Source organism: Solanum lycopersicum, chromosome 2 (genome assembly GCF_036512215.1).
Source record: "Solanum lycopersicum chromosome 2, SLM_r2.1".
Lineage (NCBI taxonomy): Eukaryota > Viridiplantae > Streptophyta > Magnoliopsida > Solanales > Solanaceae > Solanum > Solanum lycopersicum.
The window spans coordinates 57211305-57235891 of record NC_090801.1 but is presented as its reverse complement, the minus strand read 5'-3'; the positions used below and the strand labels follow the sequence as shown (position 1 = coordinate 57235891).

Here is a 24587-nt window from a genome sequence, read left to right as displayed (position 1 = left end):
AGTTTTGACCTACTTGATTTACGAAATTAAGTCAATTAATTTCTTTTTTAAAAGTTCAAGGACTTACGAAATATTTGTTTCCTTTATCCATTTTTGGATCATTCATTATACTAAAAGTAAATATCATGTTTGCCATATTAAGAGCTAATTTGTCATTTTATGTAGATATTAAGTTTTCTAAGTTACAGTAAATATAGATGTGACTCTAAAATTCCCGGACTACAATAATTATAAGCATAAGCATCTATTAAATATTATTTATTTTTCATATATTTTTCAAAATATTACATTTATCATAGTAATGAAATCATTTTATTGATTACTTTTAATTGAATTTATCGTTACAAAATTGATTAAACATAAGTTTTTCTTGCTAACGTCTCATTTGAATAATCGATGCATAACTATTGTCAAGCACTTGTAAAATTTATATTTTCGCGTTTATAGATTAATCAAAACTCTAGCAATTTTAACGCAAAGGTCTCATAAAAAAAATTAAAAAATGGGAACTGAAAAGTACATTATTTTATGATTAAAACAAAACAAAAAAAGCACTAAAACTATATATTAAACACTTGTGATTACATCTTATAGTAATTAGATGTCAATTCCACAATAATTAATATTTGTAATCACCAGCTGCATTTTCATTTCCTAAAAGTTGCACCACACTTGTCCAGAAAAACTAGTCCTTCCTCCCTATAAAAAATCCATAAAAAATTAACAAATTTTAATAAAATCAAAAAATTAAAAAGACATAAGTAATTAAGTAGAATAAAAATGAATGTAGTACCAATTGTCTACCAGTTTCATCTCTAATTCCAGCAGCCGCAGAAGCATAATTGACACCTCTCAGGATATCTCTGCCCCTAGTAGATGCATAGGGTGGAATATTACCATTAAACCCCAATTGTTCCACTGTAAGTTATAACATATTTAATCTCAAAACTTTTTCTAGCAGATAACAGGAGTCTCGGATAATAAGCATCCTCCACCTCCGACTCTAATTTTTATCAATACGATCACCTTTGATAATAGGAACAAAGGTGTTTGGTGAATTCAAACATATATATGAAATTTCTAGTTACCAAATACTTAGATGAATTTGTTATATATCATAAAAGGAGCAAGCGATATTAGTGTACAAATTTAAGAAAAATAGATATGATTTGAATTTAATCTTATAATAGTACTAACATACTTGCTTACGCATTTGGATACTTATAGTAGATATAGCTTGCTGTTGAATAGTTGAATTGCATTATTTGTTGAACTCACATCTACTTGTAGCTCTGCTGGAATGCTGCTGGCCCTATAGTCCAAATAAGGCAACTTTCCTTGCTCCATCTTCTTCATACAAAGTCTAGTAATATGATAACAATCAGATTTTTTTTGTGAGAAATGGTGAACTTCATGCATGATTCCAAAATTTTCGCCAGAAAAAATTTAAATTTATGTTACGAATATAATGAGGCACAGAAATTCCAGTTCTGCTTTAATTTTAACAAAAATTCTCTCTGGAAGCCGAACACTATACTGCCTGATTTCAGCGGCCGGTGTTATGGCCTCTGCCAACAATGGCTAGCCACCCCTTCCTGGTGGAGAGCCTCCTCCAATGCTATACAATCCTTACAACATTCATATTTAAAATCCTTAACCTCTGAAGACGCAAAACCTTCTAACCCTATCCCCATTAAAGACCTAATATATGTTCACGGAGAACCTACAGTGTTATGGGAAGAAGATATGGATAATATGATCATTCAAGAAGATTTACAATATGCAGTGATAGGAAAGTTTGCTTATGGTTGGCCGGAGTTGGAGGAAATTCGTAGAATTTTGCCTATTCAATATGAGATCAAAGCAGATTGAAAAATAGGTTTCTTGAGGGAAAGGCATGAGCTAATTCGCCTCACTACCTTGGAAGATTATGTGCACCTTATGTCAAAACCTGCTTACTTTCTAAGGGCAAAAGATCGATATTATCAGATGAGAGCATTATATGGAAGCCATGATTAAATCCAGAGGCAGAAACAACCACTGCACTAGCATGGGTGTCAAATCCAGAGGCATGAAGTGGTTTGAATAAGGGGAAAGAAATTCCAAGTTCTTTCATGCTTATGTGAATGGAAGAAGAAAGAGATCGCAGCTGTACAGGATCCAAAATTCAGACACAGTATGGGTGGAAGAACAGACAGAGGTGGCCAATGAAGCAGTGAAGTTTTTTCAAAATCAATTCACCGAGGATAGTTTCCCTGAGGACTTTGAACTATTAGAAAACATTCCAAAGTTGATTAATGCAGAACAGAATGAGAACATGAATAGATCACCTGATGAGGCAGAAGTTAAAGCAGCAGTTTTTGATCCAAGTGGAGAAAGTTCTAGTGAACCAGATGGTTTTAGGTTTTATGGGTCTTTTTTGTCAATCGGCTTGGGAAATTATTAACGAGGATATCATAGTTGTGCATGCTTTTTTTTTGGGGGGGGGGGGGGGGGGGAGAGGGGGAGACAGGAATCATCCAGATCTGTTACTCATACAAATCCGGTTCTGATACCTAAGAAAGATAACATCTAGACCTTCAATAATGTCAGACCCATCAGCCTTAGCAACTTCATTAACAAAGTGATTCCTAGAGTTGTGCATGGAAGAATGATTTTGTTATTGCCCGAGTTGATTTCAGCAAATCAAACAGGTTTCATCAAAGGTAGGACTATTGTCGAGAATATTCTACTAACTCAAGAGATCGTCAGAGACATAAGGATTAGGACCAAATCTGCTAATTTGGTAGTCCAATTGGATATGACAAAAGCTTACGATAGACTGTCATAATTGTTCCTAACAAAGGTCTTAAGAAAGTTTTGATCCTCAGAATTTTGATTGGCATAATCTACAGATTACTAGCCAACAATTGGTATTCATTCTTGTGAATGGCCAAGCTCAGTGTTTTTCCAAATCAACAAGCGGACCCTTTGTCTCCTACACTTTTCGTGATTGCTGCTGAAGCCCTTTCCAGGGGACTTAATGCATTGAATAGACATGAGGTGTTTAAGGGTTTTCGCCTCCCTAAATGGAGTGCAACTATTAATCATTTAGCTTATGCAGATGACCCAATACTTTTTGTATCAGCAGAGAAGAAGTCCGCGAAGCTTATGAATGAAGTACTGAATAAGTATGAGTCAGCATCAGGACAAATGATTAATTTGAGTAAGAGTGATTTTATGTTCATGAAAAAGAATCCAGGAATTGTGGCCATGATAAAAAAAAAAAGTCACTCAAATCAAGCAAGATATTTTTCCTTTTACTTGCTTAGGATGCCCAATTTTGTATGGAAGAAATAAAATTTGTTTTTTTCTTCATCAAAAAATAAAATTTGTTTTCATGACCCCAGGTAGAACCATGGATGTTTGAGTTTTCGGCTTTTCGCCATCGGTTACTGGTTGAGCCACCGGAATGGAATGAGATACGAATCTCTGGAGATCTTTACTCTCCACTTACTCGTAACAGGCTTTTCCTCTGTAGAAGACTTCTTTCGAATGGCATAATTGTCCGACACTACATTCCTCGATCTTAAAAGAAAACTGATTAAAAAGATTGTGAATAGGGTACAGAGTTGGAAAGGAAAACTTTTATCGTATGGAGGGAGAGTTGTGCATATTAATCATACGTTACAAGGCATGCCCATTCACTTACTTTCAGCTCTTCATCCCCCCTTAGGAGTTATAAGGAAGATTCATGGTATTTCTGCGAAATTCTTTTGGAATAATACTACTGAAAAGAAAAGCAGGCATTAGGTGAAATGGGATACTCTTTGTCTACCAAAGTCTGAAGGTGGGATTGGTTTTAGATCTATTTTTGATGTTTCTAAAGCTTTTTCTTTGAGCTATGGAGGAATTTGAGAAGTAAGCCTTCTCCGTGGGGTGCTTTTATGATCAATAAATACAGTAAAAAGTATCATCTAGTAATTGCTCATAGCAGGGGTGCTTCTCCAGTCTGGAAGAAATTAATTACAGTAAGGGAACTTATAGAGCACCAAATCTTATGGCAGATTAGAATGGGAGATACATGTTTTTGGTTTGACAACTGGACTTCTTTGGGAGTTTTATATCATATTATACCAGAAGCGAAGGAAGAGAAGATTGAAGTTAATAATTTTGCAGATGATGAGGAATGGAATATATAAAGATTGAGAGATAATATTACTGAAGACATTGTCCAGAACATTCTGAGAACCATTCCAGCACCAAAGACTACAAATAGTTTGGATAAACCAATATGGATGCTTGAGCACAGTGGAAGATTCACATTAAGGAGTGCATGGGAGTACATTAGACAAAAGAAGGAGATAGAAAACATTTTTGAATTCATGTGGGAAAAAAGCTTCCTTTTAGAATGTCTTTTTTCCTATGGAGAGCTTGGAAATTTAGGGGTCCAGTGGATGATGTCATACAACACATCGGAGTCAATATAGCTTCAAAATGTTGGTGTTGCACTAGGCCTAAAACTGAGACTATGTCTCATCTCTTTCTAACCTCCTCCATAGCTACTAAGCTATGGAGGTTGTTTGCTAATTTTGCAGGGATTCAAATAGAGGCTTACAACTTTCACAAGTTTGCAATAAATGGTGGACATCAGATTGCTGTTCAAAATTAAAGCCACTATTGAGAGTTGTCCCAGCTATTGTGATATGGAACCTCTGGAAAAGGAGAAATAGGTTGAAGCATGGAAAGAGTTCTTCTTACAACAGTCTGGTTTCTAAAGTAAATTCAGATTTATGGAGACATGGGAGAACCACCTATGCTGGACTAAAGATTCCTACAACATGGCCTAATATCATTGATTTTCTGGAAAAGCACACTCCAAGGGTTCATTATATTGCAGTCAGCTGGAAACCTCCAAAAGGATGTCTAGTGAAATGCAACGCAGGAGGTGCATCAAAGGGAAATCCAGGAAGAAGCACTTATGGTTTCTGCTTAAGAGAATGTACAGGAGACTTAGTCTATGCTCAAGGTGAAGATATTCAGGAAAGTACGAACTTAGAGGCAGAAGCTATAGCTATAAGGGAGGCAATCACTCATTGTATTACTGTTGGGATGAACCAAGTCTGTTTGGAAACAGATTCTTAAATCTGAATAAAGATCCTTACTAAAGTTTGGGTGATCCCCTGGAATACTTCAGTCATTATTGGAGACATAATGGATGCATCTCAATTGTGTCGTATTCAAGTTAGACACATTTACAGAGAATGGAAATATGCTTGCAGATTATTTAGCAAACATGGCTTTTGACACTATTGGCAGGTATGAGATTCATAATTTTTCAGATCTACCAAGTCAAGCGAAGAGGATTCTTAATTTAGACAAACAAGAAGTTACTAATCTTCGCATCAGGACCAAAAAGATTAAGCCTTATATCATGTGTGGGGAAGAAGAAGCAGTGTTCATTTCATGATTCAGATCACCTATTACAAGCTCTGCAATATTTAACAAATTTGAAAAAAGCTCAAAAAATCAATCCTCTGTCAACACATGAGGACAGAATCACGGAGTCACCAATTAGAAAAAAAGGAAGAGTTATTTCTCAAGTAATATACAGCAATAGAAGATTGGAGACATCATGCTCAAACACCATCGAAGGATACGGATTACCCAGTCGCAGAAACATCCCTACCAAAATTATAGTTCTTCTTCTTGGGATTTGTAAGAAGAAATTCGAGAAGCCAAGAAATGAAGAAAAGCAGTTAAAGGATATGTATGAACACAACATCTTCAATGGGATGAACTCACCAGCCTCATGGCAGAATGGAATTTCAGTGTTCACATTGAAGAACAAACACAATATAAGCTCGAGCGAGAGACAATAGTGGGTAGGATCAATGACTTGGGCATCAGCCAAAGGAAAATATCAGCTCAGCTAGCAAAGATCAGACTTGGAATGACTGCAGATGCATACAGAACCCTTGGTATCATCTGCCAAATGTTTTGTTCACTATATTCAGATGTTTCAGAGTGTATTATTTTGGTTCTATTTTGTCTCCTTTTTCTATTAGGCTGGCCACTTCTCGGCTGGTCCTTTTGTTATTTTTATTATATCTTGTTGAACTTATCTTCATGATATAAAATGGCTTTTTTAGGCCACAAAAAAAAAAGGAGGCACTGAAAGGAAATAGATAAATTCTAACGTACCTTAGATGTCGTGAATATTGATCAATCAAGGCAGTTGCATACTGGCTTGGTGCATATAAATGACTTGAGTGATATATTTCAGGCAACAAGTAATTGTTGATGTAATCATTGCTCCCTAATCCAACTATGAATAGCCACTTATTCAAGTGCTTTTCAGCTGAAGTTGTATTCCCCACTAAATTAGCTATACGAGAAACTGTTGATTGATGATTCTCCAACTGCCTACCCAAGTAAATGCGATCACCCTGGAAACTAAAATAATTAGAAAAGATCTTCTATGAGTAAATAAGGTTACTTTAGTAAAATATCCCTATAATTAAAGTTTTCTTAAGGGATGTGACAAGTAACCAGGGGCCAATAGTAATATGAATTCCATGGAGAGAGTCTACACATTTTTGCATTGGAAGCTTGGGAGGTAGCCATGTACATATATATGAAGTTAACTACACTTACAAGATGACTTCCGCTGTTATAGCAAATTCCAGCTGAACCAGATGCATAATTTACACCATCCAAGATCTCACTACCTTCTGTCTTTGCAAAAGGGGGATTGTAGAGATCAAATCGCAGGAGTTCAGCTGCAAACATGGAGAAAAATCAAGTAAATCCAGAAAATCTAGGTCATTAGGTAAGTTTGCCCAAGATCGACTAGCTTTATATGGAGAGACAACATTCTCCTCATTCACAATGTGTGAGACATCAATGGTAACCTCACTGAACATCGATCTGGTATTCTGAACAATATAACATGCGACTAAAATGTACGATAACAAAGATATATATATTTGGCTCTGATGTATATACACCGTGTTAAGTTAATAAACCTTAGATTTAACTCAACTCAAAAGCTCACTATAGAATGAGGAATGCATGTCCAAGATCATATAATTAATTACGAATCGTTGTCCATTCTCCTGATACACAATTATTAGTGATCAATACTTGCTGCTTCATGTAGTTAGCGATAAGGAATACAAATTAGAAGAGCAAAGGAATGAAAAGATTTCTACGAGTTGCAGTCAAGTTCCAAGTGATTTGTTTTGAGCCCAAAAATAGATTGACCCTGCAAAGCTGCAGATTTTTTACTTGTATTTTTAGTTCAGGCTCTCCATCACTCAAAATCTTTCAAATTTACTCCAAGAAGTATGTTATAGCACAAATCTGCTTATATTTTCACTTCAAAAGATCTCATTCAAAGAACAATATGAAACCAAAAGTGTCGCAAGCAAGCCATGAAATTGAAAGCCAATACACAAGCAGAACAAGATTGTTTCCAAGTAAAATTGTCGTAACGAGGGAAAGAAGGAAGTTATCAACTAGGATATCTTTAGCACAATTAAGCAACATTATAATTTTACTTCCAAAAACCACGGTGACATATATAAGAGTATGAAGCATAAGTTCAGAAAAGATATGGACATGTCCATTTCCTAAGGTACTCCCAAGTCAACAATTTTCCTGTATACAGAACTAGTCAGTTAGAGGAGCAGCTGGTGGAAGAAAAATATACCTGCACAAGAAATTCTCAGCCAAAACAGTTTGGTATAGGATTTAAATTTTATTACATAAAGCATGCTCCAAATATTCACCAGTATAACAGAAACATGCTGTGTGTTGAGTTTTTTCAATATGATGTTCGGGGGATATTCTTCTTCTTATGTGGACAACTTGATATTTGAAACAGAATCATCATGTCATATTCCATATCAAATGACTTTGTCAATAATTAAAAGAATAAAAGGTTGCTTCAAAGTCACAACTCTCAAAACTCTACTGAAGCTGAAAGTTTCTTCTGTTTCCAGAATGAACAACCCTAACATCACACATGCAGTCAATAGAAAAGGGAATCAAAAACATGTCATGAGCAGATATAGCAAACATTATTGTACACAAGCAGAAGCCAAGAAAATGTTATCATTTTGAACAGATTTTAGGATAAAAGGACATTTTGACAGAAAGAGAGAGAGAAGTGCATATACTGACAAGAGAAAGACTCTACACAATGGGAATATGTACGTGCAAGCAAACCTACAAGAGACAGAGACAGAGTCTGCGAGACAGAGAATCACATCTATTACCTACAAGAGAGAGAGAATATGAGACAGAGAACCACAACTATTACAGGTTTTATATGGTTCATATTTATGAAGATCCGACTTCTGAAAGACAATTAACCCTCCTCCTTTTTCCGGGCTTGGGACCGGCTGCGAAATGGAAGAATCCAAACACAGGCGGAGTTAAAACTATGTTTTTCTTTCTCTAGGTAGGATCAGTATGACCTGTCATCACTTTTGATCATAGACAAGTCACCTTACCATTAAGTCACACTAAGTCACCTTAAAGAGTTGAATTAAAGATTGAAGAATTTGAAACAAGCCTTCATATTTTGGTTTGAAAAGACGAACTGAATCAGTGATAGCTCCTTCAAAACTTTTCAGAATCCCAGATATTCCAAAGAAGGGCACTGGTTCAGACCTAATCAACTGAAATGTAGCTAGTTTTCTATCTTCGGAATGTGTTAGGGGCAAAAGAGGATCAAGTCCAATGAAAGAGCACTGCTCAAGTATAAAATATGACATGAATTAGGTATCACCTACCCCAGCTGCGATTGAAGAATGGATATTTTGAAGAAGTCTTTCAAAGGCCTCCGTCGTCGACCTTCAGTAGAAGCAACCAAGTTATTGGTAGTAGAAATATGGTCCTCAAGTAATTAGAGATACCAGTGAGAATCTAACTGGCTCACCCACTAGCACCTGGGAACTGCAATCTATGAGTGCTGAAAAATATATGGTGTTTTTTCCTAGTTTTGCCCGTCAGCAATGCATGTAAGAAAGTTGCCTTATTCGTTTTTGGTTAGACCGTAGTCTCATGCAGATGGCTGTTTCAGCATGCATCCCTTTCGGACTAAAACAAGGACTCACCCTATTTCAGTCTAGTGAGGGTCCAAAAGACCAACTCCCGTACACCCATTCTCAGCAATGGCGAGAGGAGCCTTCACCTGCCCTTGTTATTGCTTTCATTGTCCCTCGCCAATTTCTTGATCCATATTATCAACTAGATATCCCACACAAGGCACCAAACTTCCAATCTAAAACAAAAGCCTTCTTCAGACTGTAGCGGGCATATAAAGCAGGGCAGATTCCACTTCACCCATGTCAACAAATATGACAGTCGCAGCACTTAACCATCACATGGACTTGGGGTTCAAAAGGTGCAGAGTGTGTGCAATTTACCTCCAATAGATGAATAGCATACACAAAAAATGGAGCTCAGGCCTGAACACACTGCCCTTGAATAGAATTTGTACTGAGATTCACAAAATTAAAAACAAAAGATGGCATTAAAAAGAAAAGATTCATCATTTTTTCAAAGTTGGCTTTTTAAAAAAAGACTTGACACAGTATCTCTCTCCCATTAATTCAATCATTCAAGATAGACCTATGTGACTTATCTTTCAATCTAGACAAATACTGTATGCATTGTATACTATGGACAATACGAAATTCTGAAACGAAAATTCACGGTTCCTAAAAATATCAAACATAGTCAAATGCAACAGCTACACTAATAAAGATTCCTAAAAATATCAAACTGAATCTTTATTTTATGAAGTAAAGTGTGCTTAAGACACCTGCAAGGTTCTGTCTGTACCTCAACAACCGGCACAGGTTGGACTGGTGGCAATCGTCCCCGGGATTCAAGCCAAAATCTGGAGAGTTTCGGCTCGACTTTGATTCTGCGCGACGTGGTACGTCTTCTGTTGTTAATGGTGCGCCTCAGAATCATTCTTCGGAATCTGTTCCAGTCCTCTTCACTGAAGAAATCTTCCTGAATTGGATGCACAATTCTTTTTTTCTTGAACCAACAAATCGCCATAGTTAACAAGAATGAAGAAGCAGGCCTAGACTAAAGATGGATTTCAGGCGAAACAGAAGTGGCCGGAAAACTTAAAGGAAACAGGAGACCGACATTATAAAATAAAAAAAAGTTTTGACCTACTTTGACTTAGGAAATTAACTAATAATAAATTTTTGACCTACTTACCTCACAAAATTAACTAAAAAAACATATTGACCTACTTGACTTACGAAATTAATTAAAAAAAGTTTTGACCTACTTAATTTAGGAAATTAATTAAAAAATAGTTTTGACCTACTTGACTTAGTTTTATATTTCATATAAATTAATACTGGATACATACTTTAACTAAGCGTATTATCTTTAATGGTGCACCCGTCGTCTTTATACCCTGACTTCGCTTCTGCTTTGTCGAAATGGCTTACCGAAAAGAAAAAATTACTTGAATATCGGTTTTATTTTTCTTTTATTTTCAATATCCTCTTTTATTTTTAAAAACTTCTAAAATTCTGTAATGTATTCGAGCTACACATTAATGTACTCGAGCCCGTGTTTAATGTTTTCGAGCTACATATGTTGTATCTGGTTTATGTTATAATGTATTCGAGATACTCTTTAATGTATCTCACCTACATATTATGTATCCGATTTGTGTTACTTTTTAAGAAACTAATTTCATTACAAACTAAAAAGGCATAGATTATAATTATATATTAAAATTATGGGATTTATGTAAGTTATACTTATTATTATTATTATTATTATTGTTGTTATTATTATTTATTTATTTCCTTTGTCCATTTTTAGGTTATTCATTATACTAAAAATAAATATCCTGTTTGAAATATTAAGAACTAATTTGTCATTTTATGGGTATATTGAGTTTTTAAAGTTATCGTCAATATGTCATTGTCTTTTTTTCACAATTCCAAACTTAAAAAAATAGCAAATATAAACGTGACTCTAGAGTTTCAGAATTACAAAAATAGTAAGCATAGAAATCTATTTTGTCCTGGATACTAAATTTATTTTTCATATATTTTTTAAAATATTACGTTTATAATAGTAATGTTATCATTTTATTGATTATTTTTAATTGAATTTATTGTTACAAATTTGATTAAAGATAACTTTTTCTTGCTAACGTCTTATTTGAATAATAGATGCATAACAATTGTCAAGCACTCGTCAAACTTATGTAATTTAATGTTTATAGATTAGTTAAACTCTATCAATTTTAACACAAGGTCTCATAAAAAAAATTCTTCATTAAAAAGTGGGGACTTAAAATACTAACATATTATGATTAAAACAAAGCAAAAAGCACTAAAAACATATTAAACACTTGTGATTACATCTTATAGTAATTAAAGATGTCAATTCCACAATAATTAATATATAGAGTATTTGATATTTAATCAAGCTTGAGCTAGACGACTAATATCATAAGGATATGCATCAGATGATTTTTGAGCTCTATATGATCTCCTCCCGACAACTATATTTGCAGCTTCAGTTGGATGAAATGCATCCCAAAATAGATATTCATTCCTATTTCTGCATGGCCTTTGGAAAGGAAGACACGTAATTTGTCCGTTGTTCCTCCCTACCCCACAACATCCGGCATTTGTCACTCTAAATCCTGAAATTAATTAGTAGAGTCGAATAATTAAAAAAAAAAAAACATATGAAAATGTAAGGGGAGAATTAGAAATATTGAAAAATATTACCAAAGGCAGCAGGATTTTCAATTAAGTCTTGGAAGATTCCATAAGCATCAATGTAGATGAATTTTGCATCAGGTGTATTTCCATTCAAATTATCAACAAGTGCCTTGAGTTTATTGTTGAATAATTGATTTGCTACATTGATTCTTTGTACACAAGTTCTCCCATCTGGGCTGTTTTGGGCCAATGCATTTGGGCTGCACCCTATCTGGCCCACTCCAATCAAAGCAAACTTCCTTGCTCCATTACTATATAAAATCTAGGATCACCAGAAAACATATAATTATTAATAAGAAGTGATTGTTTTTTTTTTTTTTGAAGAGCGAGTAGACAAATAAAAGTGAATAGAAGAGGAGGGATACAACTTACCTTTAGTTGTTGAGTATATTGTTGAATAAGAACAGTAGCATATTGATCAGGAGTGAACTGTCTGCTGGTGGGATAATAAAGAGGCATAAAATAATTATTGAGATAATCATTGCTGCCTAATCCAACTGAGTAAATGCATTTTTTAAGATAATCAGCAGCTGCATTTTCATTTCCTAATATTTGCACCACTTGTTGCACTGTGTTCCTGTAATTATTCACTTGTCCAGAAAAACTAATTCTTCCTCCCTATAAAAATTTCATTAAAAGTTTAACAAATTTTAATTAAACCAAAAAAAAATTGTTTTAAAAAATAAGTAGAATAAAAATGAATGTAGTACCAATTGTCTGCCAGTTTCATCTCTAATTCCAGCAGCTGCAGAAGCATAATTGACACCTCTGAGAACATCTCTGCCCCTAGCAGTTGCATAGGGTGGAATATTACCATTGAACCCCAATTGTTCCGCTGTAAAATGTAACATAATTAATCTCAAATTTTATTCTAGCAGATAACATGAGTCTCGGATAATAAGCATCCTCCACCTCCAACTCTAACTTTTATCAATACGATCACCTTTGATATTAGGGACAAAGGTGCTTGGTGAATTCTAACATATATATGAAATTTCTTATTACCAAAAGATGAATTTGTTATATATCATAAAAGGAGCAAGAGATATTAGTGTACAAGTTTAAAGAAAATAGATATGATTTGAATTTGATTTTATGATGTAATACTAATTAACATAATTTCATACACATTGGATCCCAAACACAAATTTGTAACAAATTTTGCTTATTTGAATTAGCCCTACTGTATATTTTCAATAACTTCATATCAAATCAAAACTAAATATTTCATATCGTAAAGTAACAAATTCACCATATAGGTATTAACAGGTGCACGTGCAAAATCATACTATAGTAAAAGTTCCAATAATTTTAAAAAAAAGTTTATTCACTATCTTAAAATTCTGAATCCACTCCTTACAAACAAAGAAAAGAAATCATGTGTTACCAATGACATCAACAGTAGTTTTTCCATTAGAGAATCTCCCAGTTGGACCTCCAGAGAAATCAATACCATAAGGCAAGTAGTTAGCCTTAGCCAATGACTGAATATTGTTGTTATTCCCATTATCAACCAAAGAATCACCAAATATGAAATAACAAGGCACTTGTTGTGCATTTGTTTCATAATAATCTCCCAAACTCATAAACCCTAAAAGCACCACCAATATACATCTCCTCATCTCACTACCCATTTTTGAGACCCTTAGCTTTAGAAGTAGCTAGGCTAAGTAGTTAGTTAAAGTAATGAGTAGTGGGATGAGAAAAATTGGAAAAATGAATGACTATATATAGATGTTGAAAGTCATATATAGAGAGACAAAAAAAAAAACTTAGAGATATATTTAATTTTGTCAAAATAAATTTATGTAGGTAGTATAACTTTTACAGATGAGAAGTTAGTTAGATAGCATTAAATTTACGCGGAGCTTGTAGATTTTCCCACTACGTGTATTTTGACTTTCTAAATTATCACTCTCTTTGCGTGGAGATAATTAAGTACTACTTAATTACCTCATATATGAACTAATTAAAGTTCACGTGTGTTAATGCATATATATATATATCTAACAAAGTATTTAATTAGTGAAGGGTACTAATTAAAATCGAAAAATGTCATCACCTCGATTGATCTTTGTACATTAATTATACAGGGACATGTCAATATTATTACTCATTAACAGCTATACACTAAAACGATTACGTTATATATATATATATGTAACGTAAAGTTCAGTCAACATGTATGGTGCAATTCAACTATATATATATATACATAACGTAAAGTTCAGTCAACATGTATGGTGCAATTCAACTGATTTTACAGATTACCTATTCATATATGTATGAGGTAACTAAGGTTGTTCATGGTTATGAAAATCAAATTGGATTGCAATGCGAACCAAATGGATTAAAATAGTTCATGAGATAATAAGATTTCCGCAGAGAATACGCGTGTAGTAGAAAATTCGGAGGTTGGGGATCATTTGGCCATTTCTCACTGACTAGATTGATTTGGTTTTGATTTTAACCAATAACCGATTCAAATTGAACCACGAACACCTGCTCTAAAGCGTACTCGGCTAGGTAGAATGAAATTAGGTAAATAACCTAATTGAGTGCACATGTATAAATTAACTTTTACACCATTTTCTCTACATATTCACACTCCTAATCAAAGAAATTGGTCAACGGTACTACTGGATCAGACTGGCCAACGGAACGGGACGTACCGATGCCGGTACCGATTACGGTCCGGTTCGGTCCGATTCCGATCCGATTTACTTAATATATATTAATTTTTTTATATTTTATACTTTATGTAATTTATATTTATATTCAAAATTAATTTATTTTATAAATATAACTTATAAAATAAATATTAATGAATATAAGTAATAACTTATAAAGTATAAACTTCAAAAGATTTAAATTTTGAAAACTTTATTAGACTTTACTTGCAAACTTAACAATAAAAAAAAATTAATAAAATATCTTTAAAATAAACTGTTGTAAAAAATTATAGTATAAATTTAAAAACTATTAACTTATACTTAGAAAATAAAAATAATAATTATATTTTTGTAATCCCAAAAAATATCGTCCCGTTTATCCCGTTTCGTTCTATCCCGGTCCGTTCCGATTCCATCCCAGTATATAGTGGAATGGGACGGAAACGATTATTCATCTCGATAATTCCGGTCCGGTTCATCCCGATATCGGTCAACATACCGGTCAACAAGTTCCGTTCCGTTCCGGTACCGATTCCGATCCGATGAACCGGTTCCGATCCGTTTACCAGTCTTATGCTGGACATGCAAATCAATTCATCACAACCTCCCAACTACTAGGTAATTAAGTTCATAAAATGATTCTGCGCATTAAAGCCCAAAGTGCATATTACAAAGTCTCAATCATGAGTTGTCAATGATTCATGAGCAACCCATGAATTGATCAAAGTCTACTACTATCACTTGCCTCAAATCTTTGGTTTGACTTTGTTTGCACTTTAATTTTCCCCACAAGAAAATGAAGCAACAGTAAAGAGGAATGGCCCAGAAGATATATAAGATCATCTAGTACTCATGCATTAAGCTAGCTAGCTAGAATAGAGACATGCCATTAGTGCAAAATTTTGGGAAGACTTAGTCATAAGGTGTACAAATTAAATTCATGAATTAAACATATATTGGGTAAGGAGAATGGCCGACTTTATTATATATTTATGAGGGGAAGTGATGGGATGTGATGGAGATACTTATTTTGTTTTATATTAGTGGTTCATATTACTAAAAATAGTTATCGAGATTAATTGTTAATTTACAAAATTATGAGAGAATTATTTTTTCATTTTACCTTTATAATTACTCTAATTCTTTTTGGAAGTCTATAGAAGTAATTTGTAAAGTTCTAAAAAATTATTTATAATTTCTTCAAAGACGTGTAAAGAAGAAAGTGAAAAATTAATATGAGACGGAAGGAATATTCAAAAATTTGATACCGTTGCCAGTCACATGGATTTGAAAAATTAATGTAGTTAGGATACATAAAGTTATGGGATCAATATTAATATCCTTGAGCAGTTGGCCAATTTGAATTTGGCTTCACAATCTATTTTCTAATTTTTTTAAAATAATAGTAATAATTAGGGATGGGTTACTTTTAAGAAAAAAAATAGTAGAAAGCCTAACCAAACAAAAGGTGGATCATAATTCAATTGGAAGTTTAGTTGAAAGATCAAGGTCCTTAGTTAATAGTTAAATTAAGTGCCAATCAGTTTAGTTCTTAATTAGTTAAGTAGAGGTTTTAAAGACCTTTTTATAAACTCAAATCAATATATTTTGTACTCAGTTCTGCTTTTTTTTTAAAAAAAAAAAATTTTTTTACTAATATTAAGAGTTATTTCAAACTTTGATCATCTAATCATGACACGTATATATCGCAATTTTAGCTATATAAAATTTATCAATGTCATAATGATTAAAATCATAACATAAAGAATGAAAAATTATATATATTTGGAAGTGCTGAATAAGTTTAATTCCTTTATATATTTGGCATATATGTTTGATATAGTGTATTATATATATACACACATACACACACTTAATTAGAGGGTTTTGTGTATTATTAGTATTTGGTCTGATATACTTTTTCAATTTATATTATTTATATTTTTGTGTATTATTAATACATGAATATTTATGATATTAATAATGCAGAACATTTTAGTACACCCATATTAGCAATGGTTAGAGACCTAATCATCACTCAATTCTTTTAAAATTCTAAATGATATGATAATTTTAGTGATTAGCTCTTATTAATTAGTTACAGTACATTGGGTCCACTGCTTCATTTATGTGATTGGTGATTATGTTACTTTAATTAGTGTTACTGCAAATTTATTCCTCTTTGATATCACAATAATATAAACCAAATGAAAGAGGTAATTTAAATTGAAGCTCATAAGTCATAATTAACATACAAATGATACTACTATGATTTTTATATTTAAAACTTGAGACTGATGTCAACTAAGCAAAAAGATGAAAAATTAATTTTTTATTTTTCAAATTCATTCACCTTTCTGAATTTTTATTTCTGCATTTCCATTTTAGGTTGGGTTGGATAGTTCTTAGTTGAATTTGTATTTATTAGATTAAAAATAAAGAAGCAAACGGGTAGAACTCACATGTCATAGTAACCATAACATTTCTCAAATAATAAAATTAATTATTATCAACTCATAATACATCATAGAACACAATAATACAAATTCCACAAAAATATATATATTTTTAGCTTCATCTCTTATCTTCATAGTTGAGCTAAACGCTGAATATCAAAAGGATAAGCATCTGATGATCTTTCAGCTCTATATGATCTTCTCCCAACAACTATATTTGCAGCTTCACCTGGATGAAATGCATCCCAAAATACATATTCATCTCTATTTTGGCAAGGATTTTGTAGTGGAAGACATGTTATTTGCCCGTTATTCCTTCCTACTCCACAACATCCAGCATTCGTTACTCTAAATCCTGAACATTGTCAAAAAGTCAAGTTTGTCAATACTATTTTTTTTTAAGTCTGTTTATTAAAAAAAAATGACTCGCATGAGAAAGAAATATTTACCAAATGCTGAGGGATTGTCAATTAAATCTTGGAAGATATCATAAGCATTGATGTAGATGAATTTTGCATCTGGTGTATTGCCATTGAATTCATCCACAATACCCTTTAGCCTATTGTTGAACAACTTGTTTGCATTATTTATATTTTCTGCACAGGTTCTTCCATCAGGACTGTTTTGGGCTAGAGCATTTGGGCTACAACCAATTTGGCCCACTCCAATTAAGACAAACTTCCTTGCTCCATAGTCATACAAAGTCTGATGTAAAAGCCAATTAGATCTTTTATGATATTATCTCTAATATTAAAACGCAAGTACTTTACTTTAAACATGTTATATGTTTATCGATTACTTTTAATCAGGTGATTCAAACTCACCTTTAGTTGTTGAGAGTATTGTTGAATTAGAACATCAGCATATTGATCAGGATTAAATTGTCTGCTAGTGGAGTAATATTGAGGCATGAAATAATTATTGAGATAATCATTGCTGCCTAATCCAATTGAGTAAATGCATTTGCTCAAATAATTAGCAGCAGAATTTTCATCTCCAAGTATTTGCACCACTTGTTGCACTGTGTTCCTGTAATTATTTACCTGACCACCAAACGTAATCCTTGCTCCCTATAAATATTTTGTGAACGAAAAAAGTAGCAACAGTATGTGAATATAACGTGTTATTAGAAGTTAAAAGACAGACTAAAAGGGAAAGTATGACAAATGAATTAAAACGAAGAACACGGTAAGTACCAATTGTTGACCAGTTTCTTCTCTAATTCCAGCAGCAGCAGATGCAAAATTAACACCTTTGAGAATGTCTTCACCCCTTGCAGATGCATAGGGTGGAATATAATCATCGAACCCCAAAAGCTCAGCTGTAAATTAGTTTAAACATATTCAATATTTATATTAAGTTTTGATCACTATTAATTACCATTTTGATCACTTATGTTACTAATTTTTAAAAAAATGAAAAGATATGTCGAATTATACCTTTCTTTTCTAGGAAAATGCATATATAGTCCTTTAAGTTGTCATCAACTCTACTCAAGTAATAAGATGTTATACACACCTTTGCCGTCAATTTATGTGTCACGTCTTTCTTTTTTAGTCCTCCCTTAAACATGTCATTTTATTATAATTAGAAGCTACATTCATTTATTTGTTCATATTTTCTCTTTTAGCTGTTTCTATTTACTTGTCTATTTTGACAAATCAAGAAATGACAAAAAAATATATATTATACCCTCATTTAAACTTCTTGAATTTTTTAAAGTTTTAATTCATTATTTTTGAAATCATACTTAATAAGGGTAAAATGATAACTTAACTGTGCTAATCATTGTTGTTTTAATAGGTGTATCATTTTTAAAGTGGACAAATAAATAAGGACAGAGAGTATATATGTTACACAAATGTCTAAGGTTCTAGATCACAAAATTCAGAAAACCTTTTTTCTTTTTTAAATTTTATATCAAATCAAATAGTGCATGTCACATAAGTTGAAACAGAGAAAGTATAACACACATTAGAATACTTTTAAGTGAGATGAGATACTAACCAATGACATCAACAGTTGTTTTTCCATTGGAAAACCTTCCAGTTGGACCATCAGGATAATCAATACCATAAGGCAAGTAATTAGCCCTAGCCAATGACTGAATATTGTTGTTATTCCCATTATCCACTAATGAATCACCAAATATAAAATAACAAGGCACTTGTTGTGCATTTACATTTACCCCCAAATTCAATCCTAAAACTACCACTACATACACCACTATCCATCTCCTCTTTACTTCCCCAGCACCCATTTCATCAAACAAAAAGAAGCTAAGGGGGAAGAAAAAAAATGTATAGTATACTAGTGGAAAATTGAGTAGCTTGAAGAAAAGTTTCAAACAATTGTCTAATTATATAGTATACTATATTATGTGTTTTGAGGTTAATGAGCTAGTCATTTTAGAGAGTGTGACGAAGACTTCAATTCATTGATGAGAAGTTAGTTGAATGCATTTATTTTCACGCGGCTGAGATAATGTGAGCAGTTATAGAATCCATTTATATAATTCATCCGTTCATTTTTTACTTGTGCATTTTGAATTTCGCATGTTCTTTGAAAAATAATGATTGATATAAGTATTTTATCATAGTATTCAGTATTACATTTTGAAAATGGATAAGACTAGAAGGAGTACTCATGTTATACGCCTTGAAGAATGATTTGGAAAATGATAAATAATTAATGTTAAGAGTAAAATATAAAAAAACATGTTATTGTTTTTATATATTAAAGAGGAAGTCCAGAAATAAAAGTGATCATTTATTTTTAGAATAATGAACGAATAAAAATGGACGATGAAATGGAGTAAATGCAATGTCTCTCTGAAATTGATGTACATGTGCATGGGAATTAGTTTCTGAACTAACAATTTAATCTTGGTAGAAATGAACTGTGAATTAATTATATTCCATGGGTAGCTCATAGCTGCTAAACAAATCATATTACTATATTATCAATGATTGTAAAATATGGGTAATGGACGTATCACAATTATTAATCCAATGCTGTCAGACTTTGATTTATGTGACACACTTTTGTTTTAATATTCGCTCTTATATGATCACGTAAGAAAATTATCATTATAAACAATTAATCAGTAGAAAATCCAAAAAATAATTGGCTAGTTATACGTTTGTTAACGCACAAAATATATACACGTTACATGTGATGTACACAAAAATTATTAATTTAATTAAACTTACTCGAAACCTCTTATTAAGTTAGACTTTAACCGACGTGGCTTATCGGAGAGAAAGTAAATGAGTAGTAACTACACATTCAAATTCAAATTCAAATTAGGGTTAGAAGAGAAAGGTGTATGAAGCATGTTGCATTGAAATGTTGTTGAAAAAGTCAAGTTAAGACTTGGTGACACAAATATGGAGAGGGGAGTGGAGAAATAAATTTGGGTGTTGGAATTTAATTATGGGAAGTTATGAAGATATAGATTAGGGACCCTAGAGAATTTAATGCACATTTTATTCACATGGTTTTTGAACATAAATCAAATTAAAATGCCGACATATCTTATCAACTCTAATGGTATTTCCATCTATTATTTATTTATAATAAATAAAAATGGTGTTTTTGAATATGAATTGGATTTTTAATTTTACTTTTTTAAGAATACGAATTTTGGGACTGGATATCAATTATCAAATTTAGTACTATGGATTTTCAGACACTTAATTATACAAAAAATAAAATAAAATAATGTGTTATATTCAATCTACACATATCATATGTATGTCTAATCCTAGTTTATGTCGTGTTTGTTCTTCAGGACTAGGATCATAGAATGGGAAATGGAAGTCGGCTTATACAGATTTTAGGATTAATCTACATACAAGTTCTATCAATGAACTATATATCACTTGTTAAACATAGATAATTATATTGCTTAATTGCATTTTCTGATCGCAAAGTCTATAAAAAGAGGTCAACACTAATTAAATGTTTCTGAAACTCATTCAATATGATCCTATAATAGCTTACAAGAGAAATAATACACACCAGATAAGTCCGATGCGATAAATCGACCCAAAAAGACAAACCTTTAACTTTGGCCAGGGACTTCCTTGAGGCCTGTATACTTTTTTATTAATTTTTACTCGTCACATCTAGTTTCTAGTTTCATGAGAATCAATTTGACTAATTTTTAAAATTAAATTAAATTAATTTAATATTTAGAAATTTGAAAACTATATAAAATGATTTACAAGTTACAATCATTTTAATATTAATGGGATGAAGACACACGTAAAATATTAGTCAAAGTTTATAAAATTTACCTTTCAAGAAGCAAAAAACGGGACGAGTAAAAATGACGAGGAGAAAGCAATTTAATTAAATGGATGTTTCACTATACAAGTTTAACACATATAGATGAATTCTTTAAAATGCACAATCAATAACTCTCTGGAGAAATAATAACCTAAATTCTCACACTAATTCTTATCCAAATGGGATTTGTTGTCTTCCTACTTGATAAAAAAAGTCATGAGCATGACATCGACATATCCTTTCATGGCGTTAATAACTTAATAAATGCATTGTCTTTATAATAAATAATTTTTCAACCATGAAAAATGTCAAAATAAGAGTACACCCAAGATCCAACATTAAAAAAAAAAAACTCTCATTATGATAAAGCACATGCTAGGTATACATGTTTATAACCTTCCAAAGTCAAACTAATTAATAGGCTTGTCCATTTTTAGACCGTTGATCAACAAGTCACTTAAAGTACACAAGCCTGGAAACAAAAAATTCAGCTTCTTCTACATTGAGCTTTTACACCTCTGTTAGTACTGTACTGTAGAGCAACAAAACTTGTTACAGAGTTAACCATAATACCTTGGTTTCAACTTCACTCAGTCACAGATCTGCTCGCGTTGAGAAAGTAGAGGTATATTTTGAAGAAATATCCTTCAAAACTGTGAGCAGGCCCTTCAAATCAGTAGAACCCAATTCAAGGCAGTCCTTAAGCAAATCACCTTCTAATACTTCCTTCTGAAGTGTCTCCATGACTTCCTTCAGCGGACCCTGCTTCAAAATAAAAAAAATAAAAACAAACATAGACCAAGTGCACAACAACAGAGTCGACATACATTCAGTTTTCATCCTCGCGTTCTGGTCCATGCTACTTCCTTTTTTTTACCTCCAATTAAGATATTCATGATTCTCTGTTTTGGTGATTTAGGGGGAAAAATAAGCATAAAATCATTTATATGATAATTTCATCAGTATCCCGTACTAGTCGAGTTTCCTGTGTGCTCAAGACAAGACTAATAATGTCCCATACTAGTTCCATTTTACTGTGTGCTCAATATGAGCATCAATTCAAGCATACAACATAGCTAAAGATGAATGTTCCCAGAGTGTATTAATTATTCAAGTTGGAGGTGAATGGAAAATTTGACCAACTATTATTGCAGGTTTGACCTACTTATAGTAATTTGAAACATCCAATTTGGAGGCCCAAGAATTGGCAGGCCGTGTATTAAAAATCTCGATCAAAATAGAGAGATAAATTGCACCAATCTTCAGTAAACTAACAATCAATAACCTCAAAACTTTTTGATGAACAACTGAATGAAGAAGGGGCAAAATTTAACTCTAAACTCCTTTCTTGTCTAATACGATCTTTTGATCTTCAAAAACAGTCAAATTTAAGTTTCACATTCCCAAGTCCCAACATGTTAGCCATGTTCTCCTCTTTCAAATTTATTACTTTACCTGTCCGATTACGACACCCTAGAGAACTTCCTTGGTTATGGTTACCATTTCTTGTTTCCCAAATATGCATAACTTTGTCATTTTACATTTTTATTTTTATTTTGGTTTTGGTTTGTAAGTCTTCACGCCAATCAATTATATGAGCAATTCAATATCTAGGACAAGATACCTATCAAAGTTCTCACTTGATCCTGAGAGTCTATAGTCTATGCTTCTTGCTTTGTTGACAATAATCATTGGTCGTTTGTTTGATTGGTCTCAGAATATTAACTATAATATCTCTTTCAAATTTGCAACTTTTATTTATAAAGTAATCAAAGACTTTGTAAATGCTACCACTAAGCCCGTGCGATAAGACATAACTTCGATACAATGAAGTTAGAACTTCCTTAGTTTGGTGTCCATGATGGTCACCCTCCCATTATTTCCTCAGTGTGTAAAAGAACATTATCATTTTAATTTTTAACTGTTTTCAAGGATTTTGTTTGTAAATTTATAGTTCAATCAATTGCATGGAATTCAATCTCTAAACTGAAGTTACAGGCTTATAGCAGAGGCATCAAATTTGCACAATGCGTAGCTACACATATAAGTTGTACCCAAGATTGATCAGACACCAGCAGAGCTTTCACCTAACATTTAGCACATCAAAGTGGTGGCATTGGAACCTAGATACAGAGCTGCTTCTACTATACTCATTACTCCCTCAGTCCAAAATAAGTTTCGGTTTAGCAAAAGCAAATTGTCCGAAAATAAGTTTCGCTTTAAGAATTCAAGACAAAAAGTTGTAATCTTTCCAACTAGAACTTCTTCTTAATAGTGCTCAATTCACAAGAAACATTTAAGTTCTATCCATTAGTGTGGTCGAAAGGATGTCTCTGTAGAATGTAAATATGCCAATACTGTTCAACTAATTAACCTAAAAATATAAAAGTAGAAACTTACTGGTTGTCGAAACACCTTCCGAAATTTACCGAAGAGAGATTTCGAAACTCTGAAAAGATTTTCATAATTTCGATTCATCCAGTTAACCCTTTCCCTATCTGAACTGACACTTGAAAAGTCGCTAAGACCACGCAGAATTTCATTCAGATCAGAGAAAGCACCGAATATTTCAAATGACGTAGCATCTCTCCAAGCATAATTTCGAGCATAATCCCAACCCACGTTCCACATGACTTTCCAGAAACCAATACCCATACCATTCTCTAGTTTTTTAGCAATGGATCGAGCTCGGGCAGCGCCATCATAGTCTCCGCGAGCTTGCCGGAGATTAGCGACGCGGGAGAATAGCGAGTGAGAAAGAGAGAAGACGGCTTGGTAGTTGGAAAATGGGAAAGAAAAGGAGGAACAAGGTGATGGCTTAGAGAGAAGAAGGAAGAAGAGTAAGAGAAGAAAGATTGAGGGAGTCACGTCGGTTCTCCGCATCGCCGGTAACGACGGTCGCCGACTAGCCGGCCGGTTGAGAACTGTCGAGATGTTAGCCGGACCAAAAAAGGAAATCAAGTAGACGTTTGAGTTTCCTTAGCGCTCTTACGTTGACGGCCCAGTCCAATCCAACTCAGTTTTAGCGGGCTGGAAAGACTTTAGAAGGGCCTCGAAAAGAGCATCTTACATAATTGTACAATTGATATACAATAATTATATAACTATATTTATTATATATATGTATATACATATAAATATGTATTGTTTATATTTGAATAATACATGATACTTAACTTGGCATCCGCAAATTCAATTTGAATGTGCACACACCCAAAATTAAAAATTAGAGTTGTCAACTGACATTAAGTTATTATGCCTTTATATTTCATAAAAGTTGTATATTTTAGATTGTGAATGCATGATGTAACTATTCATGTATTTATGAAATGTAATATAGTTACTATATATATTAAGTGAGTAGATGAAAATAAGCTTTCATAATAATAGACGAAAAGATT

The 24587-nt window shown here is 32.9% G+C and overlaps 4 protein-coding genes across 13 annotated transcripts; all 4 read right to left on the bottom strand.

Annotated features, from left to right (window-relative positions):
• Positions 1-483: 483 nt before the first annotated feature.
• LOC101254760 (GDSL esterase/lipase At4g18970-like) lies at positions 484-8422 on the bottom strand. 9 transcript variants are annotated; one of them, XR_003245274.2, is made up of 5 exons: positions 6637-8422; positions 6184-6428; positions 1202-1363; positions 805-918; positions 484-699 (listed from the first exon to the last, which is right to left on the bottom strand). XR_003245274.2 is itself a non-coding variant. In XM_010318574.4 (5 exons), the coding sequence occupies exons 1-4, from the start codon at positions 6769-6771 to the stop codon at positions 853-855; spliced, it is 531 nt and encodes a 176-aa protein (XP_010316876.1). In that variant the 5' UTR covers positions 6772-8418; the 3' UTR covers positions 484-699; positions 805-852. The 9 variants fall into 9 exon arrangements, 3 of the variants coding, with proteins under 3 accessions (XP_010316876.1, XP_010316879.1, XP_010316880.1); XR_740077.4 differs by having other exon boundaries at positions 794-918; positions 6637-8386; XR_740076.4 differs by having other exon boundaries at positions 794-869; positions 6637-8386.
• Positions 8423-11291: 2869 nt separating this feature from the next.
• On the bottom strand, positions 11292-13560 carry LOC101260894 (GDSL esterase/lipase At1g29670). Its single transcript, XM_004232954.4, has 5 exons — positions 13153-13560; positions 12476-12600; positions 12138-12383; positions 11772-12027; positions 11292-11683 (listed from the first exon to the last, which is right to left on the bottom strand). The coding sequence occupies exons 1-5, from the start codon at positions 13397-13399 to the stop codon at positions 11460-11462; spliced, it is 1098 nt and encodes a 365-aa protein (XP_004233002.1). The 5' UTR covers positions 13400-13560; the 3' UTR covers positions 11292-11459.
• A 3342-nt stretch (positions 13561-16902) lies between these two features.
• On the bottom strand, positions 16903-21291 carry LOC101257528 (GDSL esterase/lipase At5g45670). Its single transcript, XM_004232942.5, has 5 exons — positions 18901-21291; positions 18090-18214; positions 17718-17963; positions 17343-17598; positions 16903-17248 (listed from the first exon to the last, which is right to left on the bottom strand). Exons 1-5 carry the CDS (start codon positions 19151-19153, stop codon positions 17025-17027), a joined length of 1104 nt encoding a protein of 367 aa, XP_004232990.1. The 5' UTR covers positions 19154-21291; the 3' UTR covers positions 16903-17024.
• A 134-nt stretch (positions 21292-21425) lies between these two features.
• On the bottom strand, positions 21426-24371 carry LOC104645878 (uncharacterized). Of its 2 annotated transcripts, none has more exons than XM_010318579.4 (2): positions 23587-24371; positions 21426-21951 (listed from the first exon to the last, which is right to left on the bottom strand). In XM_010318579.4, exons 1-2 carry the CDS (start codon positions 24067-24069, stop codon positions 21781-21783), a joined length of 654 nt encoding a protein of 217 aa, XP_010316881.1. In that variant the 5' UTR covers positions 24070-24371; the 3' UTR covers positions 21426-21780. The 2 variants fall into 2 exon arrangements, with proteins under 2 accessions (XP_010316881.1, XP_010316882.1); XM_010318580.4 differs by having other exon boundaries at positions 21426-21948.
• Positions 24372-24587: the final 216 nt, after the last annotated feature.